General features: G+C 37.6%; 1 protein-coding gene across 1 annotated transcript in view; it reads left to right on the top strand.

Annotated features, from left to right (window-relative positions):
* Positions 1-17,229, top strand: part of LOC144979678 (uncharacterized) — a 40,134-nt gene that overhangs the window by 6,410 nt on the left and 16,495 nt on the right. Inside the window, exons 2-8 of the mRNA XM_078926580.1 lie at positions 4,011-4,108; positions 4,572-4,617; positions 5,096-5,196; positions 6,214-6,333; positions 6,685-6,835; positions 15,748-15,893; positions 16,789-16,914. Of these exons, the coding sequence (XP_078782706.1) occupies positions 4,011-4,108; positions 4,572-4,617; positions 5,096-5,196; positions 6,214-6,333; positions 6,685-6,835; positions 15,748-15,893; positions 16,789-16,914 (788 nt within the window). The remainder of the gene's footprint in view (positions 1-4,010; positions 4,109-4,571; positions 4,618-5,095; positions 5,197-6,213; positions 6,334-6,684; positions 6,836-15,747; positions 15,894-16,788; positions 16,915-17,229) is intronic.

Raw genomic sequence — 17,229 nt, 5'->3', positions numbered from 1 at the left:
TTTTCGCGGCGGTGGTGGGGTTTGAACCTGCGACCTTATTGGTACGACAACTCCGCCTGGCAGGTGAGAGCGTGGCTCTACCGTGTGAGCTATCCACGAACACAAAAATATTCGTTTCAAACTCAAAGTCATTACTAGATCCCTCTCTCACCCACTTCTTGAGACCGCCGATTCGTTCGTACACCACCATCGCGAATAATTTTGACCAGCAGTTAAGCTTAATAGCCAATATTCTCAACACAAACATATAACATAGAAACGATTGAGACATTGAGTATGCTCCGGTGTATGGGTGAATTTTTAATTCAGAAAAGTGAGTGGAGCAGGCACTTATGTTGGTAACAACAAGATATGAAGTGAATAGAAAAGTGCCAGAAGACAATAGAGAATAAAAATTTTTCGCGGCGGTGGTGGGGTTTGAACCTGCGACCTTATTGGTACGACAACTCCGCCTGGCAGGTGAGAGCGTGGCTCTACCGTGTGAGCTATCCACGAACACAAAAATATTCGTTTCAAACTCAAAGTCATTACTAGATCCCTCTCTCACCCACTTCTTGAGACCGCCGATTCGTTCGTACACCACCATCGCGAATAATTTTGACCAGCAGTTAAGCTTAATAGCCAATATTCTCAACACAAACATATAACATAGAAACGATTGAGACATTGAGTATGCTCCGGTGTATGGGGTGAATTTTTAATTCAGAAAAGTGAGTGGAGCAGGCACTTATGTTGGTAACAACAAGATATGAAGTGAATAGAAAAGTGCCAGAAGACAATAGAGAATAAAAATTTTTTCGCGGCGGTGGTGGGGTTTGAACCTGCGACCTTATTGGTACGACAACTCCGCCTGGCAGGTGAGAGCGTGGCTCTACCGTGTGAGCTATCCACGAACACAAAAATATTCGTTTCAAACTCAAAGTCATTACTAGATCCCTCTCTCACCCACTTCTTGAGACCGCCGATTCGTTCGTACACCACCATCGCGAATAATTTTGACCAGCAGTTAAGCTTAATAGCCAATATTCTCAACACAAACATATAACATAGAAACGATTGAGACATTGAGTATGCTCCGGTGTATGGGGTGAATTTTTAATTCAGAAAAGTGAGTGGAGCAGGCACTTATGTTGGTAACAACAAGATATGAAGTGAATAGAAAAGTGCCAGAAGACAATAGAGAATAAAAATTTTTCGCGGCGGTGGTGGGGTTTGAACCTGCGACCTTATTGGTACGACAACTCCGCCTGGCAGGTGAGAGCGTGGCTCTACCGTGTGAGCTATCCACGAACACAAAAATATTCGTTTCAAACTCAAAGTCATTACTAGATCCCTCTCTCACCCACTTCTTGAGACCGCCGATTCGTTCGTACACCACCATCGCGAATAATTTTGACCAGCAGTTAAGCTTAATAGCCAATATTCTCAACACAAACATATAACATAGAAACGATTGAGACATTGAGTATGCTCCGGTGTATCTTGTTGTTACCAACATAAGTGCCTGCTCCACTCACTTTTCTGAATTAAAAATTCACCCCATACACCGGAGCATACTCAATGTCTCAATCGTTTCTATGTTATATGTTTGTGTTGAGAATATTGGCTATTAAGCTTAACTGCTGGTCAAAATTATTCGCGATGGTGGTGTACGAACGAATCGGCGGTCTCAAGAAGTGGGTGAGAGAGGGATCTAGTAATGACTTTGAGTTTGAAACGAATATTTTTGTGTTCGTGGATAGCTCACACGGTAGAGCCACGCTCTCACCTGCCAGGCGGAGTTGTCGTACCAATAAGGTCGCAGGTTCAAACCCCACCACCGCCGCGAAAAATTTTTATTCTCTATTGTCTTCTGGCACTTTTCTATTCACTTCATATCTTGTTGTTACCAACATAAGTGCCTGCTCCACTCACTTTTCTGAATTAAAAATTCACCCCATACACCGGAGCATACTCAATGTCTCAATCGTTTCTATGTTATATGTTTGTGTTGAGAATATTGGCTATTAAGCTTAACTGCTGGTCAAAATTATTCGCGATGGTGGTGTACGAACGAATCGGCGGTCTCAAGAAGTGGGTGAGAGAGGGATCTAGTAATGACTTTGAGTTTGAAACGAATATTTTTGTGTTCGTGGATAGCTCACACGGTAGAGCCACGCTCTCACCTGCCAGGCGGAGTTGTCGTACCAATAAGGTCGCAGGTTCAAACCCCACCACCGCCGCGAAAAATTTTTATTCTCTATTGTCTTCTGGCACTTTTCTATTCACTTCATATCTTGTTGTTACCAACATAAGTGCCTGCTCCACTCACTTTTCTGAATTAAAAATTCACCCCATACACCGGAGCATACTCAATGTCTCAATCGTTTCTATGTTATATGTTTGTGTTGAGAATATTGGCTATTAAGCTTAACTGCTGGTCAAAATTATTCGCGATGGTGGTGTACGAACGAATCGGCGGTCTCAAGAAGTGGGTGAGAGAGGGATCTAGTAATGACTTTGAGTTTGAAACGAATATTTTTGTGTTCGTGGATAGCTCACACGGTAGAGCCACGCTCTCACCTGCCAGGCGGAGTTGTCGTACCAATAAGGTCGCAGGTTCAAACCCCACCACCGCCGCGAAAAATTTTTATTCTCTATTGTCTTCTGGCACTTTTCTATTCACTTCATATCTTGTCGCTCTACTAATGGCAGCTCCTTGCCCTCATGGCTCCTATCGCCTGGGCCTGTTTACCTCAGACGCCATATAAGAACATCAAAGTATGACCCGATTGTGGATGAGGTTGATCTACTCGAAGCGAACTCACAATACGCTCATGTCCGTTTACCAGATGGCAAAGAATCAACTGTTTCCTTAAGGCATCTAGCTCCTGTTGGAAATGAAAGGCAGATTGAACCCACGTCAGTTGGTACACCGGGTGGTGCTAAAGCTTCTGATCTAACCCCTGATAATCAAAGTTGACTGTAGAGCCCGATGTCGTCACTGCTCCAGATCAAACACCCGATGTTACCAACCTTGTGTCTGACAATCCACCCGATTCTGTTTCTTTGCCAGAAACTCGTTCTCTGCCTGAACCGGTCATAAAACCTGCCAAGACTCACTTCATTAGAACGAGAAGTTATAGTTTAAGAAGTGGACCCAAATAATGATACTGTTGGTTTGAATTTAAAGCCACGGAGAATGTGGTGATTTTGGTTACATTTGGTGTCTTGTACATCTAACGTTTTGTTTTTCTCTTTTTGTTATAGATGCCTGCTTGTGTTAAAAGTTGATTAAAGCTTTAGAAAGAATGTTCAAAGTAAAGTCTCATTTGTCTCTTTTGTGATCCGAATCTACAACAGTCAAGTTCATAAAAACCAATTTCTTTTGGGTCAAACCCTAAATCTACTGATGTAATGCCCAGAGTTCCGTGTAGCCTATTTAGACTTCAAACGTGGTCAAATAGAACCTCACATGACCATAAACTATTTCTGATACTTTGACTCTCTTGAAAAACTCATCGGTTTTGATGAATAAAAAATTTGACTAAATTAAGAGAAAAGAAATTGTTATAGAGAAAGAAATAGTTTTTAAAACATAAACAATATATAAATTGATGATAGAATCACGATTCTCCTGGAGTGAACAACTTGAACCAATATGAGTTATAGGAACATTTCACTGAAGGCACACTTGGTGAGAATAGCCAAAAGATTTGCCCTCTCATCCCAGGTGGGTGAGAGAGCCACCTTACTCACTATTCTCACCCTGGCTGAGAGTAGAGGTGTCCTTCTGGTTAATATATAAACTGATTGAATACATTGCTTTCACTCACAGAAAATATGATTTTGGTTGCATAATTGTTATCTTTAACGAAAACTTAAAAGGTTATTCTCGCTCGCTCGCCCTTTTTTAAAACATATTTTAGTTCATTAATTATAGAGATATGGAACCGAGCTGTTATTTCATTTTCATTCTGTTGATTTGTTGTAACTGTATTTTAAAAAGAGGAAAACTTGTCTCTTTTCAGCCCCTTCATGGACTACTGATGAACTAATCACAGCATATAAAAAGAGTTGTGAGATGAATGGAAGCAAACCAGTTGTGAAAATTTTACAGCAGCTGCATGTAAGTCTTGGTGCATCATAACCCTGTCTGTTGTTTCATAATTCAATTGACAATTTAATTTTGTCTTTGCTTGTTCTTTGGTGTTCCTTGTTAGAAGGCCTTGGCAGCTCAGTGTGCTCCTGGGTGTAGTTGAGATTTTCTCTAACCTTTTTGTCCACCCAAAATAGTGAGTGGGTAGTTGGGTCAGTTAAATCTGATGGGAAGTACTTAGCAAAGCTACAGTCCTTTTTATGTTAGAGACTGAGAGAAGCTATGTCATTGGCCTTATATATAATGCATATAAGCATATACAATTCATGATTCTTTGACTGTGTTTCTTGCATGTAGCTAAGTAACCAGTCCCTAGAAGATAAACCGCACCCTTTCGCTGAATTCTACATTTTGCACATTAGATTCTGACAAGAGTAAAAATAAATTACCAAGTAGTTTCCAAACTTGATGGAGTCTCCAATTACTGTTACAGGGTATATCTTCTCCTGGCAAGAGGAAGGAGTCATTTGTTCTGAAAGGTACAGTAAGCATGTTCTTAGTGATAGTTTTGATATCATTTCTATAGTCAATATTGCAGACCGTAAAAACATTTTGTTAAAATATTTCATATATGGGCAATATTTTAAGATAAATTTTATCCTGTATTTCTCTTCCTTTCGGACACTGAGGTCCATCCTATATATATATATATATATATATATATATATATATATATATATATATATATATATATATATATATATATATATATATAGTGACAAACATGCACACAATAAAGTCAAGACAAACATTTTTAAAGATGGACAGTGACATTATTTTGCCTGTTAAAGAAAATGTGTAATGGTCGTACTATGTATTTTTGCTGTTTGATTATTTACTTACTTTGGGGGCCTTGAGTCACATAGGGCATCCACCAGACATCTTTTTTTTTTTTCTTTTTGCGGTGGCTGTTCCAGGACAGGCCTGTTGTTTGATTATAGCGATCTATTTCCTCAGGAGAGAAATTGGATCAGAAACAAGTTGAATGTATTGAAGAAATTCTCAGGAGAGTACAATTTACTCTTATTGACCTCGAGGCTACACATCTTGATGATGAGGTAATCTATAAACTGAATATTCATTTAGTAAATCGGAACTTTTTTTTTTTTTTTATATATATAAATGTAGTGGAATAATTTGAAAATATTTCATTTTATCCCTGGTATTCAACAATGTGACTTTATTGAAATGTGCAAAATATCAAAATTTTAGATTTTACGTGCACAGAATGCAGATTTGTTTTCAGATTATGGTTTTAGATTTTCAGGCTTTTCAGCTCTGTTTAGCAGTGATGATAGTCTTCCGCAGAATTCCGGGATTTTGGGAATTTCTCAGAAATCTTCCACTGAGTTTCCCCTGTCAAACATTTTCCTCAAAACCATAAAATCACCATTATGTCTTATGTCATATTTTGACACCTGTGCTCAACCTCATGAAAATTTGGTGACGGTCCCGTTTTTATGACGTGGGGCCAGACAAAATGGCGTCAGATGTCACAATTGACAAAGAAGGCCAGTGGTGTTCTTTGATTAGTTGATGGTTGAAGAGGAAGGGGACGGACAAATGATTTTTTTCTCTGGTGTAGGTGCCCATTGGCTTTTTATTCTCTCTCTCTCTCTCTCTCTCTCTCTCTCTCTCTCTCTCTCTCTCTCTCTCTCTCTCTCTCTCTCTCTCTCTCTCTCTCTCTCTCTCTCTCTGTGGCACCATTCATGTTTTGTATAGAAATCACTGCATCACCACCATCGCTACAATTAATATTACTACTACGATTACTACCACTATTTATATTTTTCTGATCTATGTGTTGTTGTTATCTACATTTAGAGGAAAGAAGATGTTTTTCATATTATATGTACCCCCACTCACTCTCTCGTACACATAAATACACACACACACAGACACACACACACACGTATTTTATACCAAACACAGCACTCTATGCCATAACAAAAGTCATAGTTAAGTGAATTTAAGATTTAAGTTTTGTGATATATTTTTCTGGGTTTAAAAAACTCAATTTGATGTATCTCAAAGTTGTTCAATTTGTATTATTTTTTCATTGTGTCTCCCACTAGACTGCTGTGGCATTGTTTGACATGATTGAGCATTATGAGTCAGCGTGTCAATTAAACATTTCCTTTAATCGAAACATTAGTGCTAGAGGGTGGCAGGCTTGCTCAAGGCTTGTACGAAGAGTAAGTTTTATATTGCATTTCAAATTGAGAAAATTTTTATATATTTATTATAATCTTATTATTGTTATTATTATTTTTATTGTTATTGTGTCATTCATGGGTCAAAGTCTGCCGACCGGCATCTTTTAAAATATTTTTTTGAGTAAGATTGATTCAGTTAAAGCCAATATTTTGGCATAGTATTAACAGATTTTTATTGTTGTATGTTGCTAAATAGAAGTTTCATAAATTAATAAGCAGTTATTGCTTTGAAAGGGATGAAAATATAAGATAATTTTTAAATCCAGATTTCACTTTGGCATGAATTTAATTTTTAATTTCATCTACACATATTGGTTTGTTAATACCCAGACTCCAACACTGAATTTCTTGGATATAAGAAACTGTGATCTCAATGAGCGAACAATTCCCCTTTTCGGTCGTGCTCTGAAGATGGGTTGTCATCTAACTGTGCTGCACATGGAAGGCATGTCACTCACCACACGGCCACTAATCATTCTAGGTAATGGTAACAATCTGTAGTAGTTGCAAAGTATCAATTAGACTATTTATCAGCATCCTTATCTTTATCATCGCATCTACAACTGCCAAAACATAATTAAGACTGTCAACACAACTAGAATTACACCACAAAACCCACTACACTGATTGGGTGAACATACGACTGGGTGCAACCTCTTTCACAACATTCTATCCTTTACATCTTGATTAATTCAAACAATTTATGGACTCTCTCTCTCTCTCCCTCTCTCTCTCTCTCTCTCTCTCTCCCCTCTCCTCTCTCTCTCTCTCTCATCTCTTCTCTCTCTCCTCTCTCTCTCTCTCTCTCTCTCTCTCTCTCTCTCTCCTCTCTCTCTGGGTGGGGATCCTGACCTCCCATAGTGGGCAGGGAGTACATGCTGTGTCTTCTATCCCCCCATGCCCATTTTCCAATTGTTTCCTGTCATTGTCTTGGTATGAGATTACTTAGTTTTGTCATGATCCTTGCCGGCGTTGCTGGGCTGGGAGGGAAACAGTCGAATATATAGTTATTCTTTTGGGAGATGATATTTTTTTCCTTGTAAATCATCTCTCTGTTATGCATTGTATTATGTTTAGTTTGCATATTATATTATATGATTGGTAAACATTTGAGTGTATTCCTCTTAGTTGGTACATGTGCTTGTGTCTGGATACGACTTTTAGGTGATCTCAAACTAAGTACTTTGACTGTGTGCTCTTGGAATCTACATCTATTCCCTATTTGAACCTATTCCCCTTTGTCTTGCCTTTTCTTTTGTGCTTTAACTGTAATTCTAGAACTTTTTACTATCCCGTTTTCTTCCTTTTTACTGGCGCTGATATGACCTTAATGTGTTGCAAGTGCCGTAAAACCCTTAAAAACAAAAACAAAAATAAATCTCTCTCTCTCTCTCTCTCTCTCTCTCTCTCTCTCTCTCTCTCTCTCTCTCTCTGTGTCTCTCTCTCTCTCTCTCTCTCTCTCTCTCTCTCTCTCTCTCTCTCTCTCTCTCTCTCTCTCTCTGTCTGATCTGTTCTATACGTGAATGTTTTTTATACATAGCATGGCTCCAGAAAGGAGAGATTTTGTGAAACGCAACGAATAACAACTTACAACAACCTAACAGAAAACATGAATAAACAACTCCAAACAGATGCTACATTATTAGACTTTAGTAAATCATTTGATAAAGTCAATAACCATACTCTGGCTATAAAAGATGTGGAATCATGAGTAACACACACGACTGGATAATGGATTTTCTCACTAATCGTAAACAACTGAAAGAGCAATGTCAGAGTCAGCTCCAGTACAATAGGTGTGCCCCTAGGTACCGTACTGGGTCCCCTCTTGTTCCTTATCTGCATCAATGATTTGCCTGAAAGATTGACGCTAGGAACTCAACTAAGACTATTGAGGATGACAGCCTTTTGTACAGGGCAATAAGGCATAAGAGAGACTCATAAATTCTTCATCGGGACCTTGATTCCAGAAAATTACCAACAAAAGGAAGATAATACACAATCAGGGATGCCACTTTTCCGGTTTTAGCCGGAAATCCGGTTTTTTTACCACCAGCCGGTTTTAATCCAGAACCTCCAGTTTTTGTCCGTCGTCACTATTCAAAAAAAGAATATTTTTTTTTTAAAGAAGAAGAAAAAAATCGCGGTAGTTTATCTCCGCCCATCCCCATCACTGAATTTGCCGTGTCAAACATTTCCCTCAAAACCACAAAATCACCATTATGTCTTATGTCATATTTTGACACCTGTGCAATAGTCTCGTGAAATTTAGTGACTGTCGCGTTTTTATGACGTCGGGCCAGACTGAATGGCACCAGATGTCACAATTGACACAGACGACCAGTGGTGTTCTTTGATTAGCTAGTAGTTGATGGTTTGGTTGAAGGGGAAGGGAGCGACAAATATCCTCTCTCTCTCTCTCTCTCTCTCTCTCTCTCTCTCTCTCTTCTCTTCTCTCTCTCTCTCTCTCTCTCTCTCCTCTCTCTCTCTCTCTCTCTCTCTCTCTCTCTCTCTCTTCCTCTCTTCTCTTCTCTCTCTCCTCTCTCTCTCTCCTTCTCCTCTCCTCTCTCTCTCTCTTTGCCCTTTTCTTTTTCCATTTCTTCTTTTTCTTTCTCTTTTTTTTTTTGATATAGAATTCCTAAGATCAATTCATAAATTATTCTCTCTTTCGCAACCATCCATTAAATCATCTGGTTATACAGAGATAATACATTAGCCTAGAATAAAGCAATGGTGTTGGCTTAGTTTATTCTTCTGTCTTTTACATTTGACTATGGCTTTTGTGAGATTCCTGGTTGTATTTATAACTGAATAACCACTAGGTTTCGGTAAAAATATAAAGATATTGTAGCCTGCTTTATAAGTAAAAATCAAAACAAAACTACACTTCTGGCCTTTTATTTGAATAACATTGTAGGCCTTTAACATGTGGAAAGTACAATTCATTAAATGTTTACAAAAGTAAATTTATGTTTAATGATAAGAATGGATTTATACTAGTAATAGTAATATATTACATAATACCAATACAAAACTATGTTCCTGTTTTTTTTTTACACTTGGCTTGCGTTTGACTGATAGACGGAGACATTTCCTCCTTTTTGACAAATTGCTATTATTATCACTGAATGAAAAACACTCACCAAAACCACTACATCATCTCTAGCACCACTACTATTACAACCACCACCACATCATCATCCCTACCAACACTACTACTGCAAATAACACCACATCATCCCTACCACCAGTACTACTACAACTACCACCACATCATCATTCCTACCACAACTATTACAACCACCACCACACAATTATCTCTAAAAGACCACCACTACTACAACCACCACCAGATCATCATCCCTACCACCACTACTACTACAACCACCATCACATCATCATCTCTAAGACCACTACTACTACTACTACTACTACTACTACCTACTACTACTACTAACTACTACTACTACTACTACTACTACTACTACTACTACTACTACTACTACTACAATACATCACCACCACATCATCATCCCTACCACCACTACTACTACTACAACTACCACTACATCAGCATTCCTACCACAGCTACTACAACCACCACCACACAATCATCCATACGACCAGTACTACTACAACCACCACCACATCATCATCCCTACTACAACCACCAAATGTAATTACACTTTCAACTTTTGAAATTCTCCGAGTCGTGTCAGGAATTGCTGCGAGCCAAATTTTGGATCGCATCTCAGTGAATTTGAGTGAAGTTCAAATTTAAAGGTTATGGTTGCATGGGTGGGGCATGATCTTCACAATGAAAAAGTTTTCTCCTTTTATGTGACCAGTCATTCTCACCCCTGATAGCTATATAATTTGTCTGTATTTTGTTTTCAGCACCTTATTTTATCAATTTGAAAACTGTTAACTCTCCTTTCTTTTGTGTGTTATTTGCTCTCAATTGCAATGATAAGTACTGAAACAATATTCCAAATTTGATATTTTTCAAATCCCTACAAAGCCCTTGACGTTGATTTGTATCTCGTCCGCGCAAGTTTTCAGGCTTTTTTAAATTTGCCTGGTGGCATCCCTGCACAATACACCACAAATCACTAGAAGTCACCAAAGCAAAATATCTCGGAGTAACGATAAACAATCGCCTGACCTGGAAAGACCACATTGCAAACATATGCAGGAAGGCAAACTCCAGCCTGGGATTCTTGAGAAGAAACATCTTCGGCTACAAAGTAACCATAAAAGAGAAATGCTATAACGTTTATGTTAGACCAACACTCGAGTAAAGCAGTAAGGTACGGGATCTCGATCACACCTCCGAAATAAGGTAAATAGAATAAATCCAAAAAAGCTATAAAATTCGTTCAACAAAATCCTCAAACAAATCAAAGCCATATATGACACCCCATTTTGGAACCATTGAAGGAAAGGAGAGAGAAGAATAAACTCAATGTATTTTACAAAGGTCAGAAAAACCAGGTCAGGTGTCATTACACGGCCTCCAACAGAACAAGAGGAAATCTGGTAAATTTATGCTGCCACAATCTTCCCTCGTTTCTGCCCTCAACTATAAGACTTAGGAACAATTTGGATAACTCCCAGAAAAACAATTGGGAATGCTGCTGCTGAGCCTTCCACGAGGAAGTTTCAGCTTGAAGAGGAAGAGGAAGAAAAAGAATAAACAATTTCAGCAACAGCAAAACTAGAACTTTGTTTGTTTTGGTAATATTCAGCATTTTTTGATGTTCATAAAACGGACATTACAAATCTTCTGATAATGAACTTCCTGCGCAATCAAATCACCATTTGAGAACATGGAGAGACATAAACATCGTTTATAATTTCTGCGGCCACGCGGATATTTTCGTTCATGTCTTTTGTCATTATTGAATGGAGGGAACCTTCATCTTATTGTTGCAAAGCATACAATGTGTCCTATTTCTTGTGATAACGTCATCTTAGGGAAAACGCATATTCTGCCTCCTTGGACAGTGGGATGATGAGAGATTGTCTAGATCGGGATAATTTGACAAGTTTTCTTGTGATTTCTCATTTTTCACATCGAGCCTTCTTATTTTTTGTGGCCGTATATCAAGAGCGACATAATTTGTGCCAGTTGGTATCATTTTGCTTCAGGACCTCCAGTGTATCCTCAGAGCAGTCTTCAACAGACAAATCTAGCATGTGACTATCATATTCTAATCCGTTAAAAGTATTAATACCATAGCTGGTAGAACGCTACGCTACAAAAGTCACGTACCATTGACCACAATATTTCCGCTTTGACAGAGCTGGGCATTCTAATTTTTATTTTTTTTTATCTCTTGACAAATGAATCATTTTGACCAATCCACCTCAATACTGCACTTTGCCATTATGTAATTGTTAGTAGTTAGTACAAGATTTACAGTGATGCCAAAACTCCGGTTTCACCGGAAAAAACCCCGGTCTGGAGCAAAAAATTCCGGGCTCTGGGCAACTTCCGTCAAATTCCGATGAGGTCAGTTTGTTCCAAGGATCCCCCCCCCCCCCCCCCACCCTTTCAACCACCACATCATCATCATTACCACTAGTATTATAACCATCATCACCACCACTACTACTGCAACCACCACCACATCATCATTACTACCACTACTACTACAGCCACCACCACCACCACATCATCATCTTTACCATAACTACTACTTCAACCACCACCAACACATCATCATCATCATCATCATCACTAACAGTACCACCATCAACATTACAACCACCACCACCACATCATCATCACTACCACTACTACTACACCACCACCTCCACATCATCATCACTACCACTACTACTACAACCACCAGCATCACATCATCACTACCACTACTACTACAACCACCAGTATCACATCATCACTACCACTACTACCACATCATCATCACTACTACTACAACGACCACCACCACATCATCATTACCACTACTACTACAGCCACCACCACCACATCCCTACCACTACTACTACAACCACCACAACCACATCATCATTACCGCTACTACTACAACCACCACCACCACATCATCACTACCGCTAATACTACTACAACCACCACCACATCATCACCACTACCACTAATACTACTACAACCACCACCACATCATCATCATCACTACCACTACTACCACAACCACCACCACCACATCATCATCATCACTACCACTGCTACTACAACCACCACATCATCATCACCACTGCTACTACTACTACTGCTACTACTAGTACTACCACTACTACTGCTACTACTACTACTACTACTACTACTACTACTAATACTACTACTACTACTTCTACTACTACTACCACATCATCATTACCGCTACTACTACAACCACCACCACCACCACCACCACATCATCACTACCACTAATACTACTACAACCACCACCACCACATCATCACTACCACCACTACTACTACCACAACCACCACATCATCATCATCACTACCACTGCTACTACAACCACCCATCATCATCATCACCACTACTACTACTACTACTACTACTACTACTACTACTACTACTACTACTACTACTACTACTACTACTACTACTACTACTACTACTACTACTACTACTACTACTGCTACTACTACCACTACTACTACTACTTCTGCTACTACTACTACTACTACTACTACTACTACTACTACTATAACAACAACCACTACAGCATCAGCATAATCATCATCATCATCACTACCACTACTACTACAACCACATTATCATCACGACCAGTACTACTACAACCACCACCACCACATTATCATCACTACCACGACTACTACTACAACCACCACAACCACATCATCATCACTACCATTTGTACTACAACCACCATCACCACCACATCAACATCACTACCACCACTACTACAACCACCACCACATCATTATCATCACGACCACAACTACTACAACCACTATACCACCACCACCATATCATCATCACTACCATTTGTACTACAACCACCATCACCACCACATCAACATCACTACCACCACTACTACAACCACCACCACATCATTATCATCACGACCACAACTACTACAACCACTATACCACCACCACCATATCATCATCACTACCACTACATCTACAACATCAACCACTATCACATCTTCATCATCTCTACCACTATTACTACAACCACCAATACCACATCATCCTCACTACCACCAGTACTACAATCTCTACCATTAGGTTTTGACGCTTTACTTCATTTGAAATAAGGAAACTTTGCGGGATTGTAATTTGCAATGTGTTTATGTATCATAATATAATTCTAATCAGTTATCTATTTAGAACTATACAATATGTAAACATAATGCCAAATACCATTCGAATTCCTTTTTTTTTTGTGCGCGGAAATTCCTCTTTCAGCATTGAAATTCCTACGAGTGGTGGCTGAAACTCCTGTGAGCCAAATTTAAAGTTGGCGTCTCTGGATTTAGTACATTGTCAATGCCATGATTTAATGGGTGACTTGATCACGGGATTGTTGGTGATGGGGATGAGGCGATGTTCATGACGGTGATGTTAAAGAGGATGATACGGACATTTTCAACCTGAAATTTGATTTGAACCATATTATTACGCAAACCACAATAATAACATAACTGTATTGAATTAGTGTGACACATAAACACTGATGCTTAAGCGATATCTTGGTGCTCGGTATGCTGCTAATGATGATGATGATTATTATTATTATTATTATTATTATTATTATTATTATTATTATTATTATTATTATTATTATTATGAGGTGGGTAAAAGGCGACAGAGTTCAAGTAGACACCATTTCGTGACCTCGCCGACCCGAAAGCAGACGACACAACTAGCAACCGCAGAATGCGATGCATTGTTTATAGATATATCTTCACATGAGCGGAAGTCTATTATTTTCAAATAATTCTTATTTAATAAGACATTAAAAAAATAAACATTATACTCTTTGAAAGCTATCGGAATATACAAAAGATATTAGAGGGAAAAAAAATCACTGTTTGTTTTTTTTTTTCGTATTCGTATTCGATCACCAAAACTTTGATTTCTTCGGTTTCACAATCTCATGTTCCGTGTTCTAATGCCGGTAAAATTTGAAATAACCAAATTTGTATACTTTTAGATTTCAAAAAATACTTTTGAAAACTATGTCACTCTCTTGGTAAATGAATGACTTTGATAAGTTGTATGTTATGAATAAATGATAAGTTATACTTCCGATTTCGATTTAAGCAACAGTGTACATGTGTACTCGGTACCGATGACGTAGTCTGTGACCTTTTGACACCAAAGCAAAATGTTGTGAAGGCGGCAAGTTTCATCACCACCGTTAATTTTTACACGATTTAAATTGCTAATATCTCAGCTCTTGGAGTAATGAGAAAGTGGTTCTATATCACAATTTAAACCTTAGAGCACGAACTTTTTTTCATTAAAAAAATCATGCTTTCATCACTAATTTGCACAATTCGGGGGTTTTGTGTCCCTAATTCCCCAAGCTATAGCGCTGATTCCACGCAGTGTGTCATGCTCTTTGCAAGGGTCAAATAAACTATTTTTCACGAGAAACTTTATCAAATGTGACATGTCTTAGAAGCAGCATAGATAAACTTTTCACTACTACAACCACCACTACCACTTCATCAACATCACTGCCACTACTACTACAACCACCATCATTGTTACTACCACTACTGCTTCACCATCATCGTCATAACTCCTAGTACTGACAGTCATTTTTGTTCTCTTTTACATTAGGAAGATTGGTAATTTACAAATTTCACCCCAAAATCTTTCTGTTTTTAAAATGGTCTTAAATTTGGTGTTGATTTTATATTATTATTATTATTATTATTATTATTATTATTATTATTATTATTATTATTATTATTATCTGGGTGGGGTTCTTACCTCCCATAGTGGGCAATGGGGTACATACTGTGTCTTCTATCCCCTTATATCTATTTTCCAACATGCTTTCTGTCTTTGTCTTGGAATGGGATTATTTGGTTTTGTCCTGGCCCTGGCCGGAGTCCTAGCTGGGAGGGAAACAGTCAAATGCATAGTTATTGTTTTGGGAGGTGATTTTTTTTTGCCTTTTAAATCATCTCTCTGTTATGTATTATTATATTTTTATTATTAATTCATATTTTCAAAAAGATTTTGTGTTCATACTTTCCGTGAATACAAACCAAGAGTTTTGTGTTTTTGGAACAACAGCTTATTTAATGTGAACAAAATTTGGTCGTCTTTATTTTTACATTATTTTTTTCTGGGTTTTTATATTCTCTTATTTACCACTGAATTTTTAAATTTTTTTTATTTTCCTTTAGTTGCAGCTCTGAAAATGAATGACACCCTTCAAGAACTATTTTTGGCAGAGAACAAATTAGTTCCATCAGATGGTGTACAGTTAGGAAATTTATTAAGATACAATCATAAATTGAATTTGTTGGATCTACGCAACAATAATTTACAGGTTGGTTCAATCATGAAATGTCTTGTCATTGCATAAAGTTCTTCACATTCATTTATCAATTCATTGAGTTCTTTTAGGTTTTTGTTTGGTTTTTTAAAAATCTTTTTATTTCTTTTGATTTTACTTTAGACCAATTTAGAAAGTGATACACTTAGTAAGATGCTACTTAGATTTTTAATTTTGTTTTAGTTTACAATATTGATAGTATGAATATTACCACTTACATTTTTTTAACGATTTGATTTGATAAGTTCTGGATAATGGGTTTTTTAAAATTACATTAATCTAAGAAGAAGCTATGCACCGATTATTTAACCCGTTTGTAAAAAAAAAATATTATTTAAAATTGTTCTGGGTGGGGTTCCTTACCTCCCATGGTGGGCAGAGAGGTACTTGCTATTTCTTCTATTCCCCTATATCTGTTTTCCAATTGCATTCTGTATTTGTCCCGACCTTGCTGGGCGGGAAACAGTTGAATGTATAGTTAAAGTTTCGGATGATTTGTTTTCCCTTATAAATCATCTCTCTGTTATGTCTGTTATTTTTTTTTTTTTTTGTTATTATTATTAACATAAGATTTGTACACATTTGAGTGTTTTCATCTCTTAATGGGGACTCATGCTGGTGTCTGGGTGAGACTTTTAGGTGATCTCAGACTTAGTACACTGATAATGTGCTCTTGAAATAGACTTAGTACACTGATAATGTGCTCTTGGAATCTACATCTGTTCCCTATGTAAGCCATTTCCCCTTGTCTTACTTTTTCTAGTTGTACATCTAGAATATTTTTACTTTCCAATTTTCTTCCTTTTTACTAGTGCTGATATGACCTAAATGAGTTGCATCTCCGTAAAGCCCTTAAAGACAACAAACAAAAACAATTGTTCATTTTCAGGATGTTGGAATAAGCCATCTTTGTGATGGTTTGGTCGAACAGAAATCTGGCCATGGTCTACGTACTCTGGTATTATGGAATAATCAAATATCCTATCAAGCTATGCATGCTTTGGGCAGGGCAATCGTAAGTAAAACTTTATCCTACTTGAAATGTCAATTCACAGTGATATTCAGAATTTATTTCACAGTGATTCATATTTTGGAATCAAACAACACTCAACAAGTATTCAATTAATCATACACAACACTCTTCATCTCTCATGTTGTTTAAAAGGTTTTGTAAGAGCAAGTACCATCAAAGAAATATTTCATGATCAACTAATGAAATGAGAGGTATGAAAATTTGATTATATTTTTAAAAATTTAATGTTTTATTTTTATTTTTTTAATTAAAGAAATCTGTGAGCGTCAAAGATATTTATTTTGATATATCAAACCC

This window comes from Berghia stephanieae, chromosome 1, assembly GCF_034508935.2.
Source record: "Berghia stephanieae isolate SIO BIC M18660-M18661 chromosome 1, UCSD_Bste_1.3, whole genome shotgun sequence".
NCBI classification, from domain to species: Eukaryota; Metazoa; Mollusca; class Gastropoda; order Nudibranchia; family Aeolidiidae; genus Berghia; species Berghia stephanieae.
This window is presented reverse-complemented; position numbering and strand designations above follow the sequence as displayed.